Source organism: Cebus imitator, unplaced genomic scaffold (genome assembly GCF_001604975.1).
Source record: "Cebus imitator isolate Cc_AM_T3 unplaced genomic scaffold, Cebus_imitator-1.0 Scaffold24, whole genome shotgun sequence".
NCBI lineage: Eukaryota > Metazoa > Chordata > Mammalia > Primates > Cebidae > Cebus > Cebus imitator.
Window position 1 is genome coordinate 3668272 of NW_016107339.1, and position 26403 is coordinate 3694674.

General features: G+C 34.6%; 1 protein-coding gene and 1 long non-coding RNA gene across 2 annotated transcripts in view; one reads left to right on the forward strand and one right to left on the reverse strand.

Moving 5' to 3' along the window:
- The window catches only part of KCNH8 (potassium voltage-gated channel subfamily H member 8), a 345406-nt gene that overhangs the window by 179489 nt on the left and 139514 nt on the right, over positions 1–26403 (forward strand). Inside the window, exon 6 of the mRNA XM_017522526.2 lies at positions 4223–4463. Coding sequence (XP_017378015.1) covers positions 4223–4463 — 241 coding nt within the window. The remainder of the gene's footprint in view (positions 1–4222; positions 4464–26403) is intronic.
- The window catches only part of LOC108299933, a 115252-nt gene that overhangs the window by 67786 nt on the left and 21063 nt on the right, over positions 1–26403 (reverse strand). The gene's annotated exons all lie outside the window — the stretch shown is intronic.

A 26403-nucleotide genomic window follows, 5' to 3' on the forward strand; every position in this document is an offset into this window, starting at 1 on the left:
TTATCTAATTCTACAAATGCTTTTATCCAGGGGAACATGACCAAATCCAAGTCATTACTCCATTAAAAAATTTACATTTTATACAAAATACAGTTGAAAATTTCACAGTGAAACACTGGATTTACAATTACATGCCATACATTAAACAATTTTGGAAAAGGTCACATGTTTAGTAAGTTACAATAGAGTTCCTTTCCGAAATATGGTGTTTATCTGTCAAAGTCACAACAAATAACTATGCCTGTATAAGGTGATTCTTTCCGATTTTACATGACATATATCCTCCAGGATTTCACATTGAATTTCGTAATTGGTTGTTAGCACTAAGAGACTTCACTGAGAAACCTATGTTTAAATAGAACAATGTTTATTTAATTGTAGATATTGAAAATTTTAAAATGATGTTAATGTCATTAATTTGCCTTATGGAATCATTAGAACATATATGTGGGCTTGTGTGACAATAGGTCGCAGATTAAATACTCAACATCTAACTTGCCTAAGAAAAAAATGTCACATGAAACAGAGCTATTTTGGAATTGATGTAAGATCCAGAAGTTCTGGGAGTTAAGACAAAGAGAGGATCCTTTGGCATTTTATTTTATACCTAGCAAGCTCAGGGACTACCTAATCCGACATACACATACTTTGATAAAACAAGACCATGCATCAGACATACAAAGTATTTATTTCTCTGATTGTAGTGAAGAAAGAAAGATGTATGGACCCAGGGTAAGGGGCGAAGTCTGACATGAAAGTGATGCAAAGCTGGCTCTACTTCAATGCAAGTTTCTGGAAGCCAGTTCAAGATATTTTGAATCATTTGTCCTTCAAGGACCATCAACCATGCCCATGCTGGTCTGCCATGTACCACTGTGGAGGGTCACAGTTTCCTTTTTTTTTTTTTTTTGTTAATTCAATATAAACGTTCTCTAGGGATACCTGTGCCTGAGTCATATTGATTTCCCAGGAATCCAGGGAGAGGCTTGAAACAGTACACACCACTTGATCTATGGATCCTTCCACTGGTGCCTAGTTACATCTCCCTTCGGTTACTAAGTCAGCCTTGGTGACAGTAAGCGAGTTATAGGAAGAAACAAAGGTAACCACATCTGGGCTTGATTCCATGCAAGCCAACCAGCAAAGCACCTAAACAAATATCCCCAGATTCTGTAAGGCTGAAAGCTGACACTATCTAACTTTTAGTGGAGAATTTAAGCATAGCAAGTATTAGTGAGCTTAGAAATGCATTTGCTGAGCATGATATTTTTCCCCTTAGATTCAATAAAGTACAAAGCAGTACTTAAAAATCTAATTTAAAAAAACCATAACTCCTGCTACTTAGCTAATTTGCTTAATTGCCATTCATTTAATAAATACAAATAACAGGATGGAGCATTAAAATAATACATAGTAATTTAAGATGACTAATCAGCACAGTGACTCTAATCTGCAGGTAATACTTTACTCCTGAAGCAAAGTATGGAATCAGGACTTGCCCTGTTCACCTGTTCACTATCTCCTTTCAAGGATAACAGAATAGAATGGCTACGTGGCAGATAAAAGGGAGAAGGAAGAAGAGGAAATGAACTGTATAGTTTATTGAATAAACAACAAATTTTCTAGAAATTCTGGCTCTAATAACATTTGCACACACAAAAAAAAATTCTTAACATTCTTATAGTCCTTTACTATTTACAAATTCCTTTTACTTACATCATATTATTTGATTCTTATAGCAAGCCAGTACTAGGTCTGATTTTTATTAGTTCAATTTTAATGAAGGAAAAAGACCCAACTTATTCAAAATCTCAAAAGTTGAAGCAGCAGTTGTGGTACCCAGCCTTTAATTTTCTAATTTAGAACCACTATGCTTCTGACTCTTACCTTGCTGCATCTCAGATACAATTCTATGGAACAGGAATATATGCTTCAGCCATAGGCAAATGAACTCATCAGGTCATTAGCAGGTTTGGGAAATCAGAATACAACATATTTTAGTCTGTCTCCAACTTTGCCTGATATGCCTTGAAAAAAGTGTTTTCAAATTCTGCCTTCCTTGATTTGTTATTCTGTCAATCAAATGAGAATGCGATGATGCAGATGTTTCCAACACAAAGAAATCATTGGGTGCTTGAAAGGAGAGTGCTACAAATGCATATTTCTGGCGGGGCAGAGTGGTGAGTGGAAGAAGAGGAGCATCTATTTTTTTCACTCAGGTGACTGTGTAAACATGTTTTCAGGATTTGAGCTAACAACATTTCAAAATTTAAGTCTAAATCTCAGATGTATTCAATTCTCAGTATCTTTTTAAAATATTTTTAAAATACGTTTTAAGTAGCCTGCCAAATGAAACTATGTAATTTGTTTTCTGATTTGTACCAAAAACTAATGTATTGCTGAACTTTTGCAACAGAACAACTAATGCCTCATATAATCAGCATAATCAAAAAAACCCCAAAACTTTACTTTTTGAGTTTTCCCAAATCATTACCCCTAGACATGGATACTCCCTAAAACAATGTAAAATTTTAATTTCTGTAATATGATAGGAAAAACTTATTTGAATAGAAAATGAGGTATTTCCCATGGTTTGTGATAATTATTGTAGTAAATATTCAGGGAAAATTTGGATTAGAACCAATCATGTTATTGCAACTAGAAGTGTTTATCAATGATAAGAAAATTAATGGTTATAGACTTTAATTTCCTCTTCCAATGTAATAGCCTAAATTTTTATGAGAAGCCCGATGGGGCTACTTCATTCCTCTTCTCAGTTTTATGCCGAAGTCTACCTTTGGGACTGGTTTCTTGAAACCAAAGAATGAGGCAAAGGAGACAGGACAAATATCAGGGAATTGTATGAAACCTAGAGTCAGTGACAGATGGGCATCTAAGGACCATCTGGAAGTAGTTTAACAGTGCCCCACCACGAAGTACTGACATTATGAGATGCCCTGTGTGGGTTGAGTGCGAATATTAACAGGAAGTAGATACATGGGTTGAGAATACCTACCAAAGAGAAATGCCAGCAAGAGGTGCATTAATATTAAGGTAGCAGAACTACTCAATCACTGACAGCCACCACTTAGAGCTAAGTGTTCCTGATCTTTCCGAACCTTTCTTGAATCCTCAGGTACTTCAGGATCCCTGAACACATCACATTAATTTGCCCTTCCGTCAGTGACTGAGACAAGAACACAAAAATATGACCTGCAAATAATATGCATTCTGGAATTTTTAACTGCTCTGTTAATTCAACGAAACTTTCAAATATAAGTTTCCATTACCTATCTTGCATTTCTCATTAATTGAGGTCAAAGCAAGGTCTGCAAGTATCTGGTCACAGGCTTGTCAAATTTCCACACATGCTATTGTTGGGCTTCCCTTTGTCTCCTAGCAATAAGGGAATTGTTCATCAATTTGAACAGCATTCAGAGTGAAGTGCTTTTACAGTTATCAAAAACTTCAGCTATTCTGCATTTAATCAGCTGCACAGTGAACATTGGCTTTCTCCTCCCATGACTTGAAATAATAACTCTTGAGTAACTGTTTATTATTTTACCATCTGAACAAGGTCTGGCCCATGTCAGAATGCATCTGTGTCAATCAAGGTAATGAGGTTTGGGTTCCAAACTTGAAGCTTCACCAACAGCCACAATGCAAAAAAAAAAATGCATATAGTTAGCACAACTTGGTTATATTTGGAAAGAAATGTAAACTGTTTACAATATAATGTTGGTCATATATCTATTCTTTTTGGAAAGAAAAGTGCAGTTGCTGTCATCAGTAAAATATCAAGTCAAATATGTTCTTTAGATAATGACTGTCATCAGAAATTTATAAGTACACAGAATGTCCTCATGACAGTAGGAATGTCAATATAGCTTTGTGTTTATAATGTGTGTAGGATTACATGTAACTGTGAATGTTTTTTAATGACATTTTAGGTAATGGTCTTTTTTGTTTTTTACTGAACAAAATCTGGGTTACTCACTTAGCTTCTTGACTAAACTTTGCATATTCCTGTTCCTTATAACAAAGATCTCTGTTCAGTTTTAGATGCTTAGATGTTTTGCATCACCAACTTTTAAAAGTAACTTGTAAGATACTGTATTGTGTAGTGAATGATCCTCCTCACAAAAGTGTATGTTTCAAGCTATGTAATCCTTGTTTCTAATAATGTGTTTCTCCTTTCTCTCCTTTTTGTCTTCATCCACAGAATGTTTTTGTAGATAAACCAGCATTTCCGGAGTATAAAGTTTCTGATGCAAAAAAGTCCAAATTCATACTTTTGCATTTTAGCACTTTTAAAGCTGGCTGGGACTGGCTTATTTTATTGGCAACGTTTTATGTTGCCGTGACTGTACCTTACAACGTTTGCTTTATTGGCAATGACGACCTGTCCACAACTCGGAGCACAACAGTCAGTGACATTGCAGTGGAGATTCTTTTTATTATAGGTAAGAAATGACAGTTGCTTTCCTAGGATATTTGCATTTGGGAAGTGAAGTGTGTTCCAGATTTTTCTGACTTGAATTTGAACTAAGATCCATTTGCATGGGCATGATTCAGCCTCTGATGCAAATTCTGGAGAAGCACATACTGTATTTGGATGTCTGAAAATTGCCTCTCCCCCTGTCCCTTTATTCAAACAGATCTAAACTGATCTCCTGTGTTTCTATACTTATTTCATCCAAAATGGGCAAAAAAGATTTAAAAACTGTTTTGTTTGTACTCTCACATCCTTCATGATCTTAAACTATGTAGGGTCAGAGATGGGGTTTGACAAAAACCCACCAGTAGTGTTATGATAGCGGTCCAGTCCTTGGCATGGTTCTTTCTCCATGCCCTTCCTTGCCCTTTCATTATGCTGATGGTTTCAGTAAGCGACCTGGTTGCAGAAACAAAGGGTTACATAAGCCTTGCAGTAAATTTGAAGAAGCAGTAAGTATCTGATTTTAATTAAAAGGCCCCAAAGGATGTTTGTTAAGAGAATTTATCACTGGAATATTGGGTACCTCAGTTGAAGCTGCATCTGTGCCAATCTTGTAAACCTTTTCGTATTTTCCTGTCCCTTAAATCTTCATCTTGTTTAAACCAAAGTCTAGCTCTGGCTTGCTCATCCTAGGACAGATTCTGGGTCTTTAAGTCACAAATTGACTCCCTGTTGAGTTATGGACTTTCATTAGCAGTTGATGCCTGTTTCTTTCCTTGGTCATGGTAATAGAGGGCAATATCGTTACTCTAAAGATGAGAGAATGCTTGGAAACATTTTCAAGCAGGTAGGTGAACAAAGGAGTGAGAAGTGGATCTCAAAATTTCAAAGAAAAATAAATAAATGAGACACATCAAAACCTTGTTTCAATGGTGGTAGTTTGTTTGCTTGCTTGTTTGTTCCCCCCAGTGAAGCTGTTAAATCTTCGAGACTAGATGGGTTTTCTAATTGAATGTCAGCACGTTTGCTTTGGATGAGTTTGTGTGCTCTTGGATGGCTTGGCATCATTATTAACATTGTATCTGCTGGGCACACCCTTCAGAGCCTTGATAGGCCCCCTGCTCTCACCTCGGAAGTGGTAGCTGTAGTATGTATAGGCCACTAGATAGCAATGTTATCCAGTTAGGCAGATGGCAAATTTATTTTTAATTTTTTAATTTTAAAATAAAGCTAAGCTTTATTAGAAAGATGTAACCATAAAGTTATCTATTAAATGGAAAATAACATTCCAGTTTGAACGAGAATTTAAAATGAAAATGGTAGACAGATTGGGTGTGTTTATGGTTTTGTATCCTTTTGCTTTGCCAACCTTTGACGTCTTCTCCCACCCATCCGTGATGTACACATAAATTAGCATCCTAAATACACTCTCCAGCCAGGTGCTGTGGCTCACACCTGTAATCCCAACACTCTGGGAGGCCAAAGTAGGTGGATCACCTGAGGTCAGGAGTTTAAGACCAGCCTGGCCAACATGGCAAAACCCTGTCTCTACTAAAAATGCAAAAATTAGCTGGACATGGTGGTACATACCTGTAGTCCCAGCTACTCAAGGGGCTGAGGCAGGAGAATTGCTCCAACCCAGGAGGCAGAGGTTGCAGTGAGCCAAGATCGCGTCACTGCACTCCAGCCTGGGCGACAGAGTGAGACTCCATCTCAAAAAACAAAAACAAAACCACTCTCCATGACCTGGTCAAAGTTCTGAAGAACTTGGGCAGTCGCTCAACATGTCTAAGCCTTTGTTTTCTGTAGTAACTATTTCATAGGGTTTTGTGAAATAATAGACATAAGTATCTGCTTAACAAATATTCATCATCTTATTATTGTTATTTGCAACTTCGTTATTAGGTCAGGTTATATCTTGAACTTTCCCTTTCCTTTCCATTCTTCCTGATTCTTAGATATTTGAAATTCTTTGGCCTTAGAAGCCACTTCTGTTACCATCTATTCATTAGCAGATGATGACTTATTTACTCTCATAAAAACTCATACCTTTGATGGAGATATAAGTTTTTGTTTGTTTTAAGGCTGCAAGATGGTTCTCCCAGTAGGCAATACCCATCCCTTACTAACTACATGACCAAGGAATGAAAACTCATTCCAATTTTTTGCAGTTTAGTTTCTACAGAGATTTATTTAGGATTTGAAATTTTGGTCTGCAAGCAGTTCTAGTGTGACTTCTGCCTGAAATCCCCTGTTGACTGACTTATTTTTATAAGCAGTAAAAACTTTCCTGTTCTTTCCTACTGTTATCTGCCTGCTCTTTCTTTTAAATGAGTTTAAGCATATCTACAATTTATTATAGCATATTGAGAAAAATAGCTTAAAGTAATATTTCTCTGCTTTCCCAAACCTTTATTCTATAAAATATTTCAAAAAGGTGGCCTAAAAGAGATCATTGAGAAATAAGTTAAAATACTGGGAACAATATAGTGCATTGCCTCTAATATTGTGCCTTTACAATGTGAAGGTAGTGCTCATACCATTCAATATTTATTAAATTAATATGTGTGGTAAAATGTACATGTATATTTAACCTACTGTTTATTTTCTATTTCCAGAATAGTATTATTAATTTGGCGTCTTATAATCAATTAGGGCAGAATTGTTCAAGGGAAGTGCAAAAAATGCCTGGGAAGGAAAGGCATTCATATAACTACAAGATGATGTTTTAAAAATATTTTGTTATTTTTGAAAACTGCTGTGTATTCACAGCTTCAACAGTTACCTCTCCCATTTCCTTACCAACTCATTACCAACTCCATACAAAACTGTAAAGCAATATTATTATTTTAAAATGAGAAATAATTCAAATGTTCCATGAAGAAAGGACCCACAGTCAAATTTGGGAGATGATGTATCTCTTTTGAAGAGTCACAACATACTTTGGCATTGTAGGTCTTCTAAGAAATTTAATGATAAAGATATTTATTTAAATATGCTTAATCCAGCATTTCTCAAATTTATTTTTACCTCAAAAATTCTTCCCCAGACCACTTAGTAATGCTTTTTTGGGAAGATAGACTCAAAAACATTCTTCCCAGATAGATTCATCATGAAGAAAGTATCTGAGTGTAATTATGTTAGTCAAAACTTAAAAGTAAATGGTGAATCTCTACTAGGTACTCTTACCCTTAAATTAAATTATTTTGTAAGCCACATTAATTATTTGGGATCAACAGGATGCAAGGTTGTCTATGAGTTACAAAATTTGGCTATATAGTTACCTTTAGTTTAAAAGCCATCCTGTATAATTAAACTGCTGATTAAAAGCCTTATCAAAACTTAAAATGAGAAGTGACTGAATAGCAATTTATTGAATCCAATCTTTCTTACTCCACAGTTGAGGAACTGTATGTTAGTGGTTTGCCTAAGGCCCTATAACTGACGGCAGACTCAGATTTCTGGTTGCTGTATCAGGTTTACAGCCAATATGATTCTATTTTCTGAAAAAATTCCACTCAACTTGCTTTTCTTTATTTATGGCAATGAGACAGAAAATGAGAAAAAGAAAGGCCACCTTTTTTTTTCTTCCATGAATATGGAAATTAATAGCTTGAATTTGTAATCTTGGTGGTGAAAACTGCTGTGTATTCATAGATTCAACAGTTACTCTCCCATTTCCTTACTGAGAAAGAAAGAAAGAAAGAAAATAATTTTGTGTAGGTAGCAATATGCCCAGACTCAGGGAATAAATTCTGAATGTTCTAAGCCAGTGCTAATTTCATCCTCTTTATCCCACTTTCTGGTGTGAAGATCAGTATCTGACAAAGTCTATCCGATAGGATATAAAGAGATAATTGGTGGGGAGAGGGGAGCTTCTTGGAAATAATTCTTTCCCTGACAGAAAGACATGCAAGGGAAAAATATTTGCATCCCCATTCCTTTGTTTCCACCGGGATGTGTAGATGGAAGGATACGATGTTTGAAACCACTGCAGCTGTCTTACTATCATTCGGAAAGATATGGCTAAGAAGATGTGGATGGTCAAGCAGAAAGCTAAGACGTTGCACCTCCAGACTCCTTTTTGGATGCTGTAAAATGTTCCTGTTACTGTAGCCACTGTTAACTGGGTATTTTGTTACTAATCCTTATATCATTCTAAAAACATTAAAAAAAAAAAAAAAACACTTAATTGTTTGTGGTCCATTGCACTGGGCCATTTCAAAGCTTTAAATTATATTCTTTCAAAGAAAACAGAATGGACTTTTTTTTACATCTTGTCATTTTACTATGAGACTATCTAAGAAGTGATTTGCACACTCTTATTATCTACTATTATAACCACAAAGGCTGAGAGTCATAGACTTATGCCATAAAGTTGTATCCCTGATTGCTTTGGCCTCTCTAAGAACTCCTCAGAAACCTAAGTGTCAAAGGTAATATGATATGCAAGTATGCTTTCTGTGTATATTTACCTTAGTCAAAAAAAATCACTGAGTAATAAAACATCTGAAAAAACAGAAGAGAGAGATTAATGTGGAATATATAAATAAAGGGATAAAGCTGAGAAGCTTTCAGAATGGAAGTAATATATAAATCCTGAGGCCAAAAGGGCACTTTAGGAACTGAGTGGAATAAAAAAATATAGTTCATACCTAAACATGTCACAGTGCAGATTATAAAGGATTATAAAGAAAATCTTCAAAGCTTCTGGAAAGAGAAAATTTACTTACCGAGGAATAATTATTAGACTAAAATCAGATTTCTCAGCAACAGTAAAAGCCAAAAGGCAATGAACAATATCTGGCTTACTAGAAAAAAATACTAGCTGGTCTTTCTTCCTTCCTTCCTTCCTCCCTCCCTCCCTCCCTTCTTTCTTTTTTCTTTCTTTCTTTTATCTCTCTCATCTCTCCCTTCCTTCCTTTCCCTTCCTTTCTTTTCTCTCTCTTTTTCTTTTATTTCATTCTCCCAGTTCACTATTCTTCAGGAAGGGGTTCACAATGAAGATAATTTCACACACACACACACAAAAAAAACAGAACAATTGTACCACCCATAGATTCTCACTGAAAGAACTATGTGTTCTTTAGCTAAATGTGTTCTTTAGCAGGAAAAGAAGTGAAACCAGAAGGAAGGAGTGGATCCAAGATAAAACCAAATTTAAAATGAAAATTTATAAAAAATGTTGACAAATTAAATTAACCATTGGCTGAAAATAAACAATATTGTTTCAGTGGACTGAATAAAAACAAGTTACAACAGATACTGCTAAAACATGTTGACAAATTTAATTAACTACTGACTGAAGACATATTAAGGTGTTTTATGTTTTTTACATAGGTAGAAACCAAAATTCTAAAGGATGATGACCATATGAAGGTGATGGTAGGTGGCTGAAAAGCAATATATCATATTTTAACGTCATAATAAATACATTAAGATCTAGAAAATATTGTTAGAAAATTTTTAATTATTTGTGTGTATTAAAATTTTTAAGTAACTGTGCAAAAATAAAAAAGAAAACTATTAATGAATACAGTGATTTCAAAACAACCAGAAAAAAAATAAGGAAAATATGAAAAATTACCAATCATCTACAAGGAAAATGAGAGGAGAAAAACAAATGAGGAAGAAAAATACGGGGATTAGAAGATGAAAAATAGCAGTAAATCAAGATATATGACAAATATTCAAATGTAAACATTTAGTGGATAGTAGTAACTCACCTGTTAAATAAGTGATATTCAATAGATTTTTTAATTCAAAAATATGCCAGCTATAGAATTAAATCTAATACAAAACTACTAAAGCAATGGGAAAAAAATCTGTTACGTAAATACTAACCAAAAGAAAAGTGATGCAAGAATATAAATAGCTGAGATATAAAGATATTAATAGGGCTAGTAATACTACATGCTAATAAAATTAGCTATTAAGAAGATATAACCATGATAAATGTATGTACTTATGTATGTGTGTGTTGTGTGTGTATATAGAGAGTGAGAAAGGGAGAGGGAGAAACTTATTTTTAAAAATAGAAATAGCTATTTTAACACGCAATATCAGAAACTGATAAACTAACACATCAATATTTTTAGACTACAGGAGAGTTGAAAAGCATGATTGATACCTGATTCAATATCATTTAAGTAGAGTTCCTTCAACCTTGGTACTATTGATATTTGGGGCTGGATAATGATTGGCTGTGAAGGCTGCCCTGTACATTGCAAGATGTTTAGCAACATCTCTGATCTCTACCCACTAGGTGCCAATGGCACCCACTGCCGAGTGTGACAATCAGAATTGCCTCTAGATATTGCCAATTTATGCATCTATTATAATTTCCAAGAAATATTGTGAAATGAAATAAGCAAGATTAATTGTGCATGTATAGTATGCTATCGTTTATATACTAAAGAGTTGGGGAAAGAGTATGTATATATATATTTACTTGATAATGCTTAAGTTTTCTTTGGAGACTTAAATAAGAAATTGCTGAGCTTCTTTGCTTCCAAAGAGAACCACGAGGTACTGAGCACAGAAAAGGGAAGATTTACTGGATACCTTCTGTGAACTTTTGAGTTTTGAGCAACGTAACTGTAATGCCAAATAAAGAATAAACGAAATTAAAGTAAAAAACATGAGTTAAGTTTTTACTTCAGAATTTTTTAAAAGCCTGAGCAGAAGCCTAAATGAAGTCCTAAAGATAAGGACAAAAATTATACTCTAGAAAGCAAACAAAAATAAGAACAATTTGGCAAGAATCAGTCAAATTTGAAAGCACATACCCTAGGATTCAGCATTTCTTTTTTTAGATGGAGAATTACTTGCAGACATGTGCAAAGGTTTGCTGGGTTAGTTTTTGCAAAAGCAAAATAATGGAAACAAACTATATATTCACTGACAGAATATAAATCAAGTGTGGTGGATGGGTGGGTGTATAATGAAAAACTATATGGTAGAGAAAAAAGAATATAGAACAGGGATTGGCAAACCAAGTGTCAGAGGCCAAATTCTTCTGCCTGTTTTTGTAGACAAAATTTATTGTTAACACAATTACTTATATTCTTTTGGATCTGTTTTATTGTTGCGTTCACACTATATCAGCAGAGTTGAGTAGTTGCAACAGAGACTATGTGGCCAACAGAGCCTAAATCTTCACAGTCAGTTCTTCAAACAAAAAGTTTGCCAAACCCTGGTCTAAAACAATGATTTGTAACCCAACATTGCCTTTTCCATGACAAATATTTTATAATGCCTTCTTATTGTCTACCTATTCACCTTAAAAATAAAATCAATACAATAACTTTAATAGCAGAGAGAACATAAAGGAAATAATTTATAATAATTTCTTGTATATTTCAACTCATAAGGGTTGTAGTATTAGGATACTAAAATGCATAATGAAATAAATACTTGAACTTAGTTATCATGAACAAATTTAGATTTATAATAATTCTGTTGAAGAAATACAGGTGAATTAAAAGAGTGGAGATACAAGTAGACATTGAATAAAAACTAGTATTAGGATGAGTATTCATTTAAGCATGCGTTAATATATGACAACTGAAATTGAGAAATAGCTAACTCAAGTAAGGATAGCATGCTAAGACAAATTTCAATCTATGAAAATAGAAAAAATGAGGAAACTGAGTATTCTGGCAAATTTCCCTATATGTAGTACTCCAACAATTCCTGTGCTCAGACCTGGGGTGAGAGAGTGATGAAATCAAAATAAATAAATAATAACAGGAGAAACAATTGAGTGGGGAAAAACAAGGAGAAAAAGAAATCATGATATTAAATTTTCCTAACAACTTTGTAATAGAATCATGGATTTTTTTCTCTTATTAAAATAATTATTTCTTCATTAATTAAAATAAAGGAGATCCCACATTTTTCTGCCAAAACAGTTGAAAGTTATGTGGGATAAAGGGCTATCACACTGGGTAGACCATCCTGTCCAGGCCAGAAAATCTCATGTCCTTGCCTTCTACACACCAGTAATGTTCCCCAGTCATTATAACTCAAAATACTCCATACATATTTGGTTTTTTTTTCAATGCTGTATTTTTAAGGTTATTTCCTACATCGACTAAAGTAGTTCTAGTTCAGTGATTCTCAGAGGAGCAATACCAACCATGGGAGTCACTTTAGAAATATGTGGTTTGACTTTAATTCACCAGTCAGCATCACTATTATTTGGTATTTAATTTGTGCTTTTAAATCTCAATTTACATACTTGCAAATGAGTAAAAATTCAACAAATGAACAGAATTCCAATTAATGCAGTATTTCTTATAAGCATATATATACATTTTCATTGTTTGTAATTATTTTATTTCTTTCTCCTTTGTTTTAAAATGCTTTATTCACAGATACTTCTATTCACTTACAAATATCCAGATTTTTCTATCACAGAATCTTTATTTCCGAATATCACTTAATTTTTAGTATAACTTTAGGGCAGGTACGTATTTGTATACATAGGGAGAAAGGGAGTGAAAGTAAGAAGTTTATACAAGATCTGGCTAATTACTGACCAAGCTAGAGCTAAAACCCTAAATGTTTCATTTGTAAATGGGCAAAGAAGTAGCATTATTGTGAGGATTTAGTGAAGTAATTATATCAAGAAATAAGCTCACTTGCTGTTCAATCAATAATGATGATTACTGTCAATAATGTAGGAGAGGAAATCTTCTATTTTCTTAGGTTCTGTGGCTCAGAATCAATGTAAGACAAACAGGAAAAAAAAGCATACAAATTTTATCAATTATTTTTACATATACACAGCAGCCTTCATAAAGAAAATGAAAATCCCAAGAAACTGTTAGGTCCAAAAGTTTAAGTACCTTTTTTTAAAAAAAATGTGTTAAACATTGTGAGAATGTGACAAGACAGGGGAAGTAAATTGTGGGGCAGGGACTAGAAGACATATGGGGGAAATCAATGGAAGATGCATTGTTTTAGTAGATTGGTTTGTCCAGATTCATCTCAGCTTCAACTCCCAGTCTCCAGTGATAAGAATGTTCTTTTCTTTCTGATACAAGGAAAGCACCTGTCTCATGGGAAATTTTATGACTTGCATTTAGGGGAAGGTCAGGAAGCCTTCCCTGCACCTGCTGTTTCTCAAGTGCCTTCAGCTAGAAATAATCAATATAACAAATCAGCATATCTTGAGGTGGCATGTTCAGGTCACCAAGCCTTTATTTCCTCAGTATTTGTTTTTGTTTTTGTTTGTTTGAAACAGGGTGTGCAGTGGCGTGATCACAGCTCACTGCAGCCTCAATCTCTCAGGCTCAGGTGATCCTCCCACCTCAGCCTCCCAAGTAGCTGGGATTACAGGCATGTGCCACAACGCCTGGCTAATTTTGCATTTTTTGTAAATGGGGTTTCCCCAGGTTGCTTAGGCTGATTTCCTGAGTTCAAGCAATCCTCCCGCCTTAGCCACCCAAAATGCTAGGATTACAGGCAAGTAATGCTTAAGGTTTTGTGTTGTGGAAGTGTGGCCATGAAAATGTGGGGGTGTATAGGTATATGGGCCTCCATGGCCCAGCCTCCTCAGTTTGTTTTAATATCTACTGTTTTTAGAAAATCAGCATCCTTTGAAACCTACTTAATAATCTAGCTAATCTTGGGACTAAGATACACCAGAACATTGTACATCTCAAAGCTTTCAGGAACACAAGTGTCTGGGGATTCATTTACTACATAAAGGAGCAGAGGCTTTTTCAGATACTTATCCAGACTTGGCCGAGCATCTTTCTGAAAAGCCAAGAGAAGGTCTCTTAAAGACCATCATCTTATATCTACCTAAGTCAGGTGTCCTTTATCTGCAGTACTCTAGGGACTGACATGCATTGAATTATTCCAATATCTTCTCCCTTGTAATCTTCCATCAGCACTTCTAAAAGCAAGGAAATGAGCTGATCAGCATTTCAGCTCCTCCTCCTTTTTTCTGAGGAGGTCTGATGAGGCCTGAAAGGCACAACTGGGACTTTTAGTAACACAGTCTAGAAGGAAGTCATTAGCTAAAGGCTTAATCACCAGCTTGAATAATCCAGAGGTCTCTTTCCAACAGTAATTTTGCTGGATCTGAGTTCAATATTTAGTAGCATTTACAAATACATATTTGCTTCAAAAAACTTTTCTACAAATCCCCTTTTTATTGTGCATAATCTAATCTCAGTTTTATGTTAAATGGAATTGAGGGGTCGTGCTCCTATACCATTGAACTCTACTATCAATGCTTGCTACACTAGCAGCCTCAAAAAAGGTACTTTAATTCTAGGATTCTTGGATGTATTTTTCTCTCAGGGTAAAATACACAAACATCAGTGAGGCCTGAAAGAGTATGGACATTTTTATTGTTATTACATTGTATAAGCAAATCCCAATTTATAGTGTAGTCATTTTCCTGAAAACTGCAAAGATGTCATTTTTCCCTTAGGTAAAATGGCTAAAATTAAAGATATTGACTTGGATACTAAAGGGAAAGACATCTAATAATATATAAAGTTGAAGTTTTATGGTGAGGAGAAAACTAAATAAATTTGCCCCTGAATAGCTTGGACATTCTGATTTACCCTGACTATATAGTTAAGCTTTGATTAGTTAACATCCATTCATCTCAGTGTTTGGCTCCCTCCCTCCCTTCCTCTCTTCCTCTTTCAATCTCACTTTTTCCTCCTCCCCTACTGCTAACAAAGTCACATTCTCCTGTCTATTTGTAGTCTACCTTTTAGATATAAGGTGGCAATGGAGGTCCATCTTCACACCCACACCTCCACAACACAAAGCCTTAAGCATGTTGAGGAGAATCCTTTCAGTTATTCTGTTTAGCCATTCACACTAATCTAGGATTGAGTAATAGTGTCTCTCACTAAAAATAACTCAATATGGCATTTATAGCTCAGAATTGACCTTTGTCCCACAAAGCTATTTATAACACAGTTAAGAGAATATTTACAGTGTCTATATGCCAAGATAATATGTTTGGAATATTTAATAAGTGGAATGTATTATGTTGAGCATTAATCTTTTACTAGAAATGAATCAGTGCCCACTTGGCTACTGGCCAGCTATTTTTTGGTGGATAAATCTAAGCCTTGGTATATAGCAATAATTAAACAGAAAACTACACTGCCACTTCAGATTCCCAGTGAAATGTAAGGTAGTAAGTGCCCTATCTCAAAAATGTATAGATTTTACATGTCAGAATACCTTGGTGGGGAAAGATAGTGCATTGAAAAGTAAGGTACTATTTTCATCATTCTTATTAAGAGCTCTCAAATTAGGTGACTTTAAAGTACCTACTTAAGCATTTAAGCAAAGATTAAAATTGCATTTATTTTGCAAATAGACTGTCAGTTCAAGTATTGCTTCATTAGGCTTTTCTGAATTCACTATGAGAAAATGAAATACTATCATAAATTTACTACTGAACAGATACCCAGGATGTGTGACCACTATATTTTCCTTAACCATATGAAACTGCAGAGCAGACTGTTTTTCATTGATTGTTTCAGCCATAGCAACTGATATTTCCTCAGGCTGGATGTAATAGGCTTATGTTTAATTATAAGAATTACTTTATTCACCATCACTTTCTAATAGGCAGACTTGTGGATTTTTGGAAATAATCCCACCATTCTTTACTGTAAGCAAAATCATACTCAAGGACAATGTTCTCAATAAACCTACAAATTACATTTTTAAGGTATTTCTTGTAATTTGTTTAATTTTCCTCTGTGCATATACTGTGCTAATTATCTAAACTTTAAAATAGAAACAGTGGAGAAAAACAAGTGGCTGTCAATCACAGGTATTCCAAAACAACCTCTGCTTCCATGTTAAATCTTTCTGTTTGTTGTTTTCTCTATTTGTTTTAATGTAGTTGTGCTGGTAGTCTATGCAAATTTGGGGAATTTTTTCTCATAATATTTTAATATAAGTATTTCTCTGTGTTTTACAAATATTTATGAACATATTTAATAGTTGCATAATATTCCTTCATATAAATGAATTCTTCAGTTTATATAACCGTATCTTAATTGTTACACATTTAGGATGATTTTGATCTTTTTGCCACTTAAATTTAAAAATTGTAATGAACATCTCTATGAAAAATATATTTATTTACTAACAAAACAAATATGTACTCGAGTGCCTATCATTTGCCATGCACCGTTCTAGATGCTGGAGATAGGACAGTGAAGCAAATAGACACAGGTTCTTGCCTTCATAAGATTTATATCATAATAGGAGACAAACAGTAAACACAACAATTAATTTAAATATGGGGCATGCTAGACAGTGACAAGTTACATGTAGAAAAATGGAGAAGAGGGAAGGAATGGGCTCCAATTTTAAATCAGTGATCACAGAAAGTTTAATTGAGAATATGACATTTAAATAAGGACAGAAGATAAATGAGGAAACAATCAACTGTATGTCTTGATGAAGAACATTCCAAGCAATGGGGACAGCAAAAGGCTTTACTCCCACATTTGGAGTTTGTTTAAGAAGGAGTGGAATTATTTTTTCAAAGAATGTTAATATACATACAGCTTATAACACTTCTTTAAAAAAAAAAATCACACTATCCTAAGAGCATTTTATTGGTCAGTAGAGCTCTAGCTGAAATGCCATTTGTTTATGCTAATATTTTTATATTAATAGCTACTGTGCAAAATTATAGGTTGCATGCTGCTTTCTGAATTTTTTTATAATAAAGTCACTTAATTTGATGGAATAATTCAGATACTCCAATATCATTAATATTGCATTACTGTTACTTAGTCCTATGTTTTCCTTGGGTTTAATGCCATAAGGATAATGAAGTTTTATTTGTCTGATGGATACAAAATTTATTTCACAGTGCACCTGAATGTTTAAATTTGAAATATTTGAGAGATGGCAAAGGAAGATTGCCTTAGGATGTATCCGAGAATGATTCTGCCTTATAACATATATTACGGTAAACAGACTATGAGAAGAGCATGTGCTCATAAAATATGAAACAGTGGTGCTTGTTTTGAATAAGGCAGGGATATTAAGAATGGAATATTACTAAATTTAGAAACCCAGGAGAAAATTGTGAGTTCTTGATTTAGAAACTTAATGTAATGAAAGGGTTTTTTTTCCCTCTTACCAAACATGAACTCTGCTATGTCATTCTCTCTTCTTTCCACTTTTCAAGTATATTTTCTAAAAGTATTTTTTTAAAAAAAGACTATTTAGCTTATTTCTCAAGATAGAAAAGGCATTATTCACGTAGTTTTTATTTTCCATCTCAGTCCATGGTGTTAGCATTTGCTATTGGAATAACCTCCTCTTTTCATATGTAAAACTCCAGTAGTTTTAACATAATACATAAATAATAAACAATAAAAACAAATGTATATTGAATTTAGTGAAAAGTTGTTTAAATATTTTTAGATGACAGAAAACATTATGGCTACCTATGTCTAGATATAATTCTTTCTATAGTTAATGTATTAAATATTTGTTGAGGACCAATATGATGTCACCCAAGAGAGCTGATGTGGCAATTACTTAGCATAGAAGACCCTTCGTGGTTTGGACTCCTTATTTCTATCCTTTTATCTATCACCACTTGCTCTTCCTTCCTGTGGCTCCAGCCGTACTGACCATTTGCAGTTCCTCAACTGTGTCATTCTTTTCACCTTGTTTCACAATTTTTGCACTTTCTACTCCCAGAAAATAAAAATGGCAAGACATCTCCTTAGTTCCTCTTTACCCAATTACATTTTCCTTATCCTTTAAGTATCATCTGTTAACTCTTCTGCAAAACCTTCTTTATCCCTTTTTACACCCATTACCTTGAGCCTGGATTAGTTTTCCATCAAGCACTATTTAGCTTATTTCCCTCCTCCACTCTTTAACACCATATTATAATTGTCTGTCTCCCCACTCCTTATATATAACTAGAAATAAATTTTGAGCTCTCAGAGAACATGGACTGGGCAATACATTTATTTTTCAAATCCCACCAAAAATATACTATTTAACCCATAGTAGCACTAAACAAATGTCTCTTGACTAGCATAATTCAGATAAACAAACTCTAACATGTAGCTCATTGAGATAAACAACAGCCTTATTGAATAGCATAGTTCAGATAAACAAAATATGACATGTAGCTCATTGAGTTCAACAACAGCCTTATTTCCAAAGGCAGGCCTGCAATGTTTGTTTGTTTGTTTCATGTGGCCTCATAGGTAATTGGTTTTTTTGTTTTTGTTTTTTTAATTTTTAAACAGCACAGCCTACTTCAGAGTTATTAATTCTTAACAAGTCATGTATCATTAAACAAAGAGCAGGTAACTTGGGAAATCCTACAGGTTTTGGCGCCGGGCCCAGACCCTTGCAAACGCATTAAGATCTTGTCAAGGACCCCTTAGTGTTGGCTTACAAGAGAAAGCATGGGATTAGCCTAGCAAATCTAAATGCTGGGTGTTAGAATATCATCCTTTCCTGGATGACAATCCTAAAAGGGAGACTTATGACCATATAGAGGACTGAGGAGATGCTACAGACTCAATTCAGCTAGACATACTGGCCACCAGGCAATTAAAAATCTTTCTTATCAAATAATTAAAATTATCTAATTATTAATAAATATTTTAATTATATCAGGTCTGATATAAATCTGATTCCATGCTTTGGGTTATAAAAAGCATATTGAAGAAGTTGAAGGCACTCTCCCTGTGTTCAAGAAGCCTATACAATGATTGGGGAAATTTGTCTAAGCTGGAAAACTCTTAGTGAATAGTAAAAGAAAAGTGGAAACTCCGTCCAAGTTGTGTAGTGTGATTCCATAAGTGTAGGAAAGATATCTGTGGTGTATTTTGAAATACATGTAGGGCTGGTCCATGTTAGTCACTGAATTTGACGGTATGATCAGAGAAGAAAAAGGGACAGGAAAGTGTGATGAGAGACCATGAGTGCTAAGCACCTGGAATTAAGAGGTGCTTACCTTAAAGTGGCAACAAGAAAGAAGCTGTATTTGTGATTCTTTACCCATTCGTAATTCTACCTAAGCTTAGCCTTACTACAGGCTAAAGGAAATTCATGGCTGGAGTGGAATGTTTCAAGAGATTTTCCTCAGATAAGGCCATTGGATAAAGATCATAAACTTAGAAGCTTGACTGAGCATAAACATGCTAGACACCTAGTATCTGGAATATAATAGCGGTTTAGTAAATTTATGCTGTGCGTTTGAAAGCTAGTGTGTCTTGGAATTGACTGCAATAATAAATAAGACTGTGATTCCCTTGGGCTGATCATATATCGACCTAGATAAAACAGATGGTCTTATCAAGAAAAATGTGAATTGCCTAATTTAAAAATTTTATTGTACTTTATAGCCACAACCATTCAGAATATTTGAAGTTACTTATATTTTCTCATTGGAAACACACAAAAGCTCTGAAAAGACTACCTTCTACTTTTCCTATCCCTTAATTTTTTAAGGCTGACCTTTCCTAATATAGTATAATTAAGAGCCAAATTGCATAATACTCATCTCAGTTTATAAACTAAATCTCAAAGAGTTTAAATCACTTTTTAAAAAGGAAATATGAAGGTAAATTAGGTGTAAACATATTTTGAACAGTGGAGATAACAATATTTTTATATTTATTGTTTCCTTTAGTGGTTATAACAAGGATATGGAAAAGTTTTCAGTCACTTGTAATCTGTAGCCTCTTGTTTGTTAAGGAGTGCTTTTCAGTCTTTATCTGACTAGACCTCTTTCCATATTTGATACTAGTGACCCTTCCTCTCTTCCTTGGGTTCCATTGTCTACCGTGTTCTCCTGCTTTTCCTTCTCTTTGCTGGATGTTTCTACTCAGCCTCTTTCATCAGCTCCTTTCCTTTTTCCTGTACTCTAAGTGATGCTCCTCCCCTGAGTGTTAACCTTGATTCTCTCCTTTCTCTCCACTATATCACACACTCATAATGGGAGATTGTTTCACCATCTAGCATTTCAATGTTGGTGGCTCCCGAAACAATATCTTGAGCCTCATTCATTCACCAAATTTATGAAAGTGAATTCAACTATCTATAGGATCTCATTCCAAGGATACATAGCTACTTCAAATACCACAGGTCAGATACTGAACTCATCATTTTTTTCCCACTAAACCACAACCTGTTTCCTTCCTGGATTTCCCCAAAGTTGAGAATAATCTAGTAAGTCCTAAATTTAGGGCCCTTTGCAGATTTGTCTCTCACTCCATCCTTGATAAAATCAAACCGGAAACCCCGTATGGTCCACCTGCGAACCATCTATTTATGCACTCTCCCTTATTATTCTTGCCACTACTTCTTTAGTTTTGGTCACCGTCAGCTCTGTCTAGACTACTATAATCCCTGACTAACTTCCTTCTCTGCTACAGTCTTGGGATTTATTTACTATGCTATAAATAGATTTTTGTTGTTGTTTTAATAAAGTATATGTCTGATCATGACATGTCTCTGCTTAAATCCTTTCCATCACTTGCTACTCTTGAATTTTAAATAAATGAAGACTTGCTGCCTCCACCTTCTTCCCCTTTGCCTTGATAAGTCTTATTAATCCTTTAGGATATAATTCGCTTATTATCTCTTGCCTGCCTGCCTCAAGCTTCACCTAAGTCTGTGTTAGCTATTTTTTCCTGGCATCCCCATAGCATTCATCAAATGACTTTACTGATTTCCTATTTGCTTACCTGTATGATCTACTAAACTACGATTTCTTTTATTTATTTATTTTTTTTTTTTTGAGACAGAGTCTCGGTCTGTCACCCAGGCTGGAGTACAGTGGTGTGATCTTGGCCCACTGCAACCTCCACCTCCCAGGTTCAAGTGATCCTTCTGCCTCAGCCTCCTGAATAGCTGGAATCGATTACAGGTGTGAGCCACTGTGCCTGGCCACTACAATTTCTTTTAATGCAGAAACAGAGTGTTTATATTCCCAGAATTCAGCCAAACATATAAATATTAGGTGCTCCAAAAATACTGGTTGAGTAAATAGTTGAAGGGCCACTATTATTAGTTTCCTTTTACTTAAGTACAAATTGGAACTTAGGAAAGGTAATTAACTTTGCAAAGGACACACTGCTACTGAGTGAGAGAGCTGGATTAGGACACATTTTATTTTGTAAATATTTTATATTTTATTTTAAAGCCAATATTCATCTCATGACATTTTGTCATATAATCATATTATTACTGAGCTAAGATTATAATTTTAAATAATAAAATACAAAGAATGTATACATATTTTAAATTTGCTAATGTATTGCCTACAGCCTGATTATTATTATGGCTTCCATGGAAATCAGTGATTTTGGTGATATTCCTTTGGAGGAAAGGTTGAACATTCTCATTTATGTTGGATAATCCAAAAAATGCAATGGGAAGTGTGAAGAGACTCAAAATACACTGGAGTGGAACAAAAGTTTGGGATACTAAACAAGAAGCAATTCTCATTCCCTTTTTGGGGGGACCAATAGTGAACAAAGAGGAGATGGACAAAATTAGTGACTTTAAAAAAAAATATGAAGACATGAAAAGGTCATTCAATGAGTACACAGCACTACTTTGCACAGGTAACGCAGAGAATGAGATTGCACAATCATAAACATAGGTGGAAAAAGGCAGACAGAATGTCCCTCACTGTGTATAAGTTGTCAATAGAAACAAATGTCTGGAATACAATGGGAGTCTAGAAAGTAAGTTGTATAAATTTGATGTACCGGGCAATGCTGAACTCCAGAAGAAATAGCAGGGAGGTTAACAGCTGTAACAGCCAACAAAAATACTGTTTTCAAAGAATTAAAACAAAAGATATTAGTGGCAAGCAGACAAATGAAGAGATGATATTTTATGTTGGTCGCTGAAACCCATTTCTGCTGTATAGGATCCATCTAGTGATGAACACACACGTTTTTAAGGGTCCTGATCAGGGCATTGAGTGGATTTGTGCACATTTGTTAGAGAGGTGAGAATGGATGGTCAATTTCAGGTGGTGTGGATGTATTCTGAGAGGCTTAAGGGTCCAAGGATGGTTATAGCCATTTAAATCAGATATAGGGACATTTTCTTTTTATCCAATATATTTACACTAAAGAATGATCTGGTTTTTCCTGAAGTTGAAAGTTGTACTGCTATCCTATATTTTATTAGCTAAATCTGGCAAGTATACAGAGGTGACCTCAATGGATCATATTAATGCCTTGGTTTTAGCAAGCAACACTAGGAAGTTCAATGCCCAGGAGGAGCTGCAAGAATGGTGAATATTGAGATGATGCTGACCAATATTTGACTGGGTATTTAAAAAGAAAAACATTTCTGAGTGCTGCTATCTATGGTAGATAGTGGAGAACTGTGTGAGTTTCTTGTTCATAATGATAAAAGTCCACATTTTGATTAGATTGTCAAGCCCAACCATCAAAAGACTATTCTTAAGAGGCTGGGAATCATTAAAATGCTAAGTTAATGGAAGGAAGAGCTCAGTGGTTTTTACTTTGTTAGTGTTAATAAATTGTTTTAACAAGTGCTCAACAGTAATTCAGTGCATTATGGGATATGAAAATTTATTTCTCTCTTATCTAATGTTCTGGGTAGTGTATTGAAGGCCAGTAGGGAGAGGTGTGTGTGTGGGCAGGGGGAGGTGTGTGTGTTGGGGTTGATTCTCTTAAATAATAATTTAGGGACCTAGACTGACAGTGGTTGTACCATCTTTAATGAGTAGATTCTATTGTCACTATTTTTCTTCATTCCAGCCAGCAAAAGAGCATGGAAAAGCAAATGTGCACAATTGTATGGGCAGACCATAATATTTGCACATATCACTTTCATTGCAAGAACCCAGACATGTGACCATAATTAGTTGCAAAGGTGGCTGGGAAGTGTCATTCCAGCTACAATTCTATTGCTCTGGAGAAAGCAGAAGTAAATTTTGACAGTCAGTTATTTTTTGCCACTGTGCATTATGCAATAGGGTTACATTACTGGACTTTTAGATCAAGGGAAAGGTAGACAAGGAAAGCAAGGGACTGTTTTAAGTAATAGAAGCACTTTTTCCCATCATTTTGTTCAACGAAAATATGGCGTAAAATGTGAGATAGGTGAGCACCCTCTGCGGTGCTCTGTATTGTTCTTAGTTTCTTTGTTTCTCCCATAGAGTAGGAATGTTATGATTTGAATGCAATTTTAGTGTTTTAAGGAACATATCAAACATGACCACTGGATGCAAGCCAACCATTACATCCATTATTTAACTGAAGATACCACAATCTATTTTAACACTGAAAAAAGGGTGACATATTGGATTTAATGAGAAATGATATGTTACAATGCTATACTTTATGGCGACAAGTTCTTTGGGCCAACATTTTGTCTCTAGATGAATTATCCTTTACTCACAAACTTCGGAACCTAATGTCAACATAAAAATTTATCCTTGCAAAACAAATAAATATACACTATTTCTTCATAGTCCCTAGAGTTTGACTGTTGCATGTTTTAAATGTGTTTCAAGTCTCATGTATTACAGACACCAAGACAATTCTTCCCAAGTGGTGAGGTCTATAGGTACACAAAGGCAAGTAGTTTATATGTTCATTAAAGGTACCACATAAAAGTAAGAGGAAAAATAGTAAACAGCTTTGGAGGGTGTATTTGATCAGATCAAGTACTATCCTGGGCAACTTTATTAAAATAATACAAATTAATTATTACTTATCACCAAGGAGGTATTTCATAACAGATTAAAAATCTGAATTGACCAAACACATGAAAAGCTTCATTACAATGTAAATATATAGAGTACATGGCCAGTAGCAATCTTTAAACAAGTTAAGAGGAAGTTATGTTTGAATCTCTTGAACGACAAGGCAGATAATCTTGCCTGTATATAAATAAGTATTTAGCATAGCATTTGTACTGACAAGCATTCAAATGCTAAATAAGAAAACAACATTAGCTTGATTAACAGAATTCATTAAAACCACCCCAAGTCAAACAACATACTAGTGACAGCCAAATATCATATTTGCGTTCCTCAATTGTTGGAGTGATGCCTCAGAAAGCAATTCCTTGGAATAAAACCTTAGGCTTATAGTTTATGGCAGTGTTCAGTACTGAGTAACCTGAATTTTGTAGCACCTTCTGACTCTAGCCCCAATAAAGACAATTTGGTTTTATTCATATTGCTAGGAAAAAAACAAAAACAAAAACAAAAACAGAACTATCTCAGTCTAATAAAAAGGTCATTTTGAGGATAAGACCTTTCCTGAGTATATGGTCATTTCTAACAAATAGCTGTGTTCATGTAAAGTTTTGCTTATTAATCCTTATATCAACAACCTATGCCCCATGAAGAATAAGTACAGAAACACATAGCATTGCTAAGTTTTGAGAGTTAAGTTTTGCTGTCTCTGGAATATCACTGAGAAACTCTAGATACTATAATTTATTTTTATAAACAGATACTGGAACAGTATCTTTCCTTCCCTCCTGAAATAATATACAGTAAGAGGATAAACTTTGTAAGAACCTAAAAATAAAACTTGAAACATGAAATATGAACAAACAACAATGACTGGCAACTTCACATTTTTGGAGATTCTGGCTCTAATTAGCAACTCCTTAGGTGGCGTACATTTCCAACCCATGGATCTTACCTCCTGAGGCACATTTTTAACCCTAATTCTGACTACAGGCCAGGTGTACTTCAGTACTAACTTGCTCTATAATTCCTCCTGGCCCACTCAATTCTTGTTCTTTCTCACTGAGTTCCTGTGGCTATTTGGATTTGGAATTCTGTTTGTCTTGTTTCTCTTCTTGACTTTGGTGCTCTAGCGACAACAATTAAATTCTGGGTTTTTAAATGCCTAGTGATATTGACTGGTTATTAGGCTATACCCTCTACTCAGGTAACTCTGGGGAAGAATTAATAAAACATAAACGCTACTTTGCTTTCCAACTTGCCTTTTGGTTTCAGTGACCTGGATTATAACATAACTAGAGTGAAGAGGACTTGGTGCCAAGTCCTGCATTATTGCATGAGCTCATACATTACCAAAATCACATGGGTGTGGCTTGATACTATTGATCTTTTTGCGATTTTACTGTTCATGAGTACTAAAAATAGACTGAATTATTGTAACCACACGTAGAAATGAAATTCTAGCATATCATAAAAATATGAGCAATTTCTACTGATGGCATTCATAAAAATAACTATGAAATCATAATGTCCTTAAGTGAGAATCTATTTCTTTTAATTGAGCATAGTTCTGTTACTTCAAATATGGAATATTTTATGCTATTTCACTTTTAATAGAACACTTCATGTTTATGACTAAATCATATTTAAATTTTACTTTAAAAATCAAATATATTAGTTATGTTTTAAATGACCTTAAGAGTCCTTAAAAATTAGTTCGTGAACACTTCTATTTCTGACTCTTCTGGAAATGTGGGAAAACTAGTGTCTGACAAATAAGCCATTGGAACAAATACAGAGATCATAAATGAATCTGCACATATATGATCATTAACACCTGATTTATGTCAAAGGTGCCACTGCAATGTTTTGGGGGAAATCATGTCTTCAAAAATAGTGCTGGATCCATTAGATATCCATCTGGAAAATATAAATCCTGACTCTTGAATCACACCATAAACAAAATCAATTGTAGATGGATTGTAGACAAATTGTTAACCTTAAAAAATAAATATTTTAGAAGACATCACAGTGGAATATCTTAATGACCTTGGGGTAGGAATAAATTACCTGAACATGACACAATTTATATGCAAAATATAGCACAACTCCTGCAAAGGAGAAAACAAACCTGGAGGGTGGGGGAGATTTTCCTTAGACAAAAGTTCTGAAATTAAACTCATAAAAGAGGGTTTATAAATGTACAAGTAGTTTGTGCTCAACA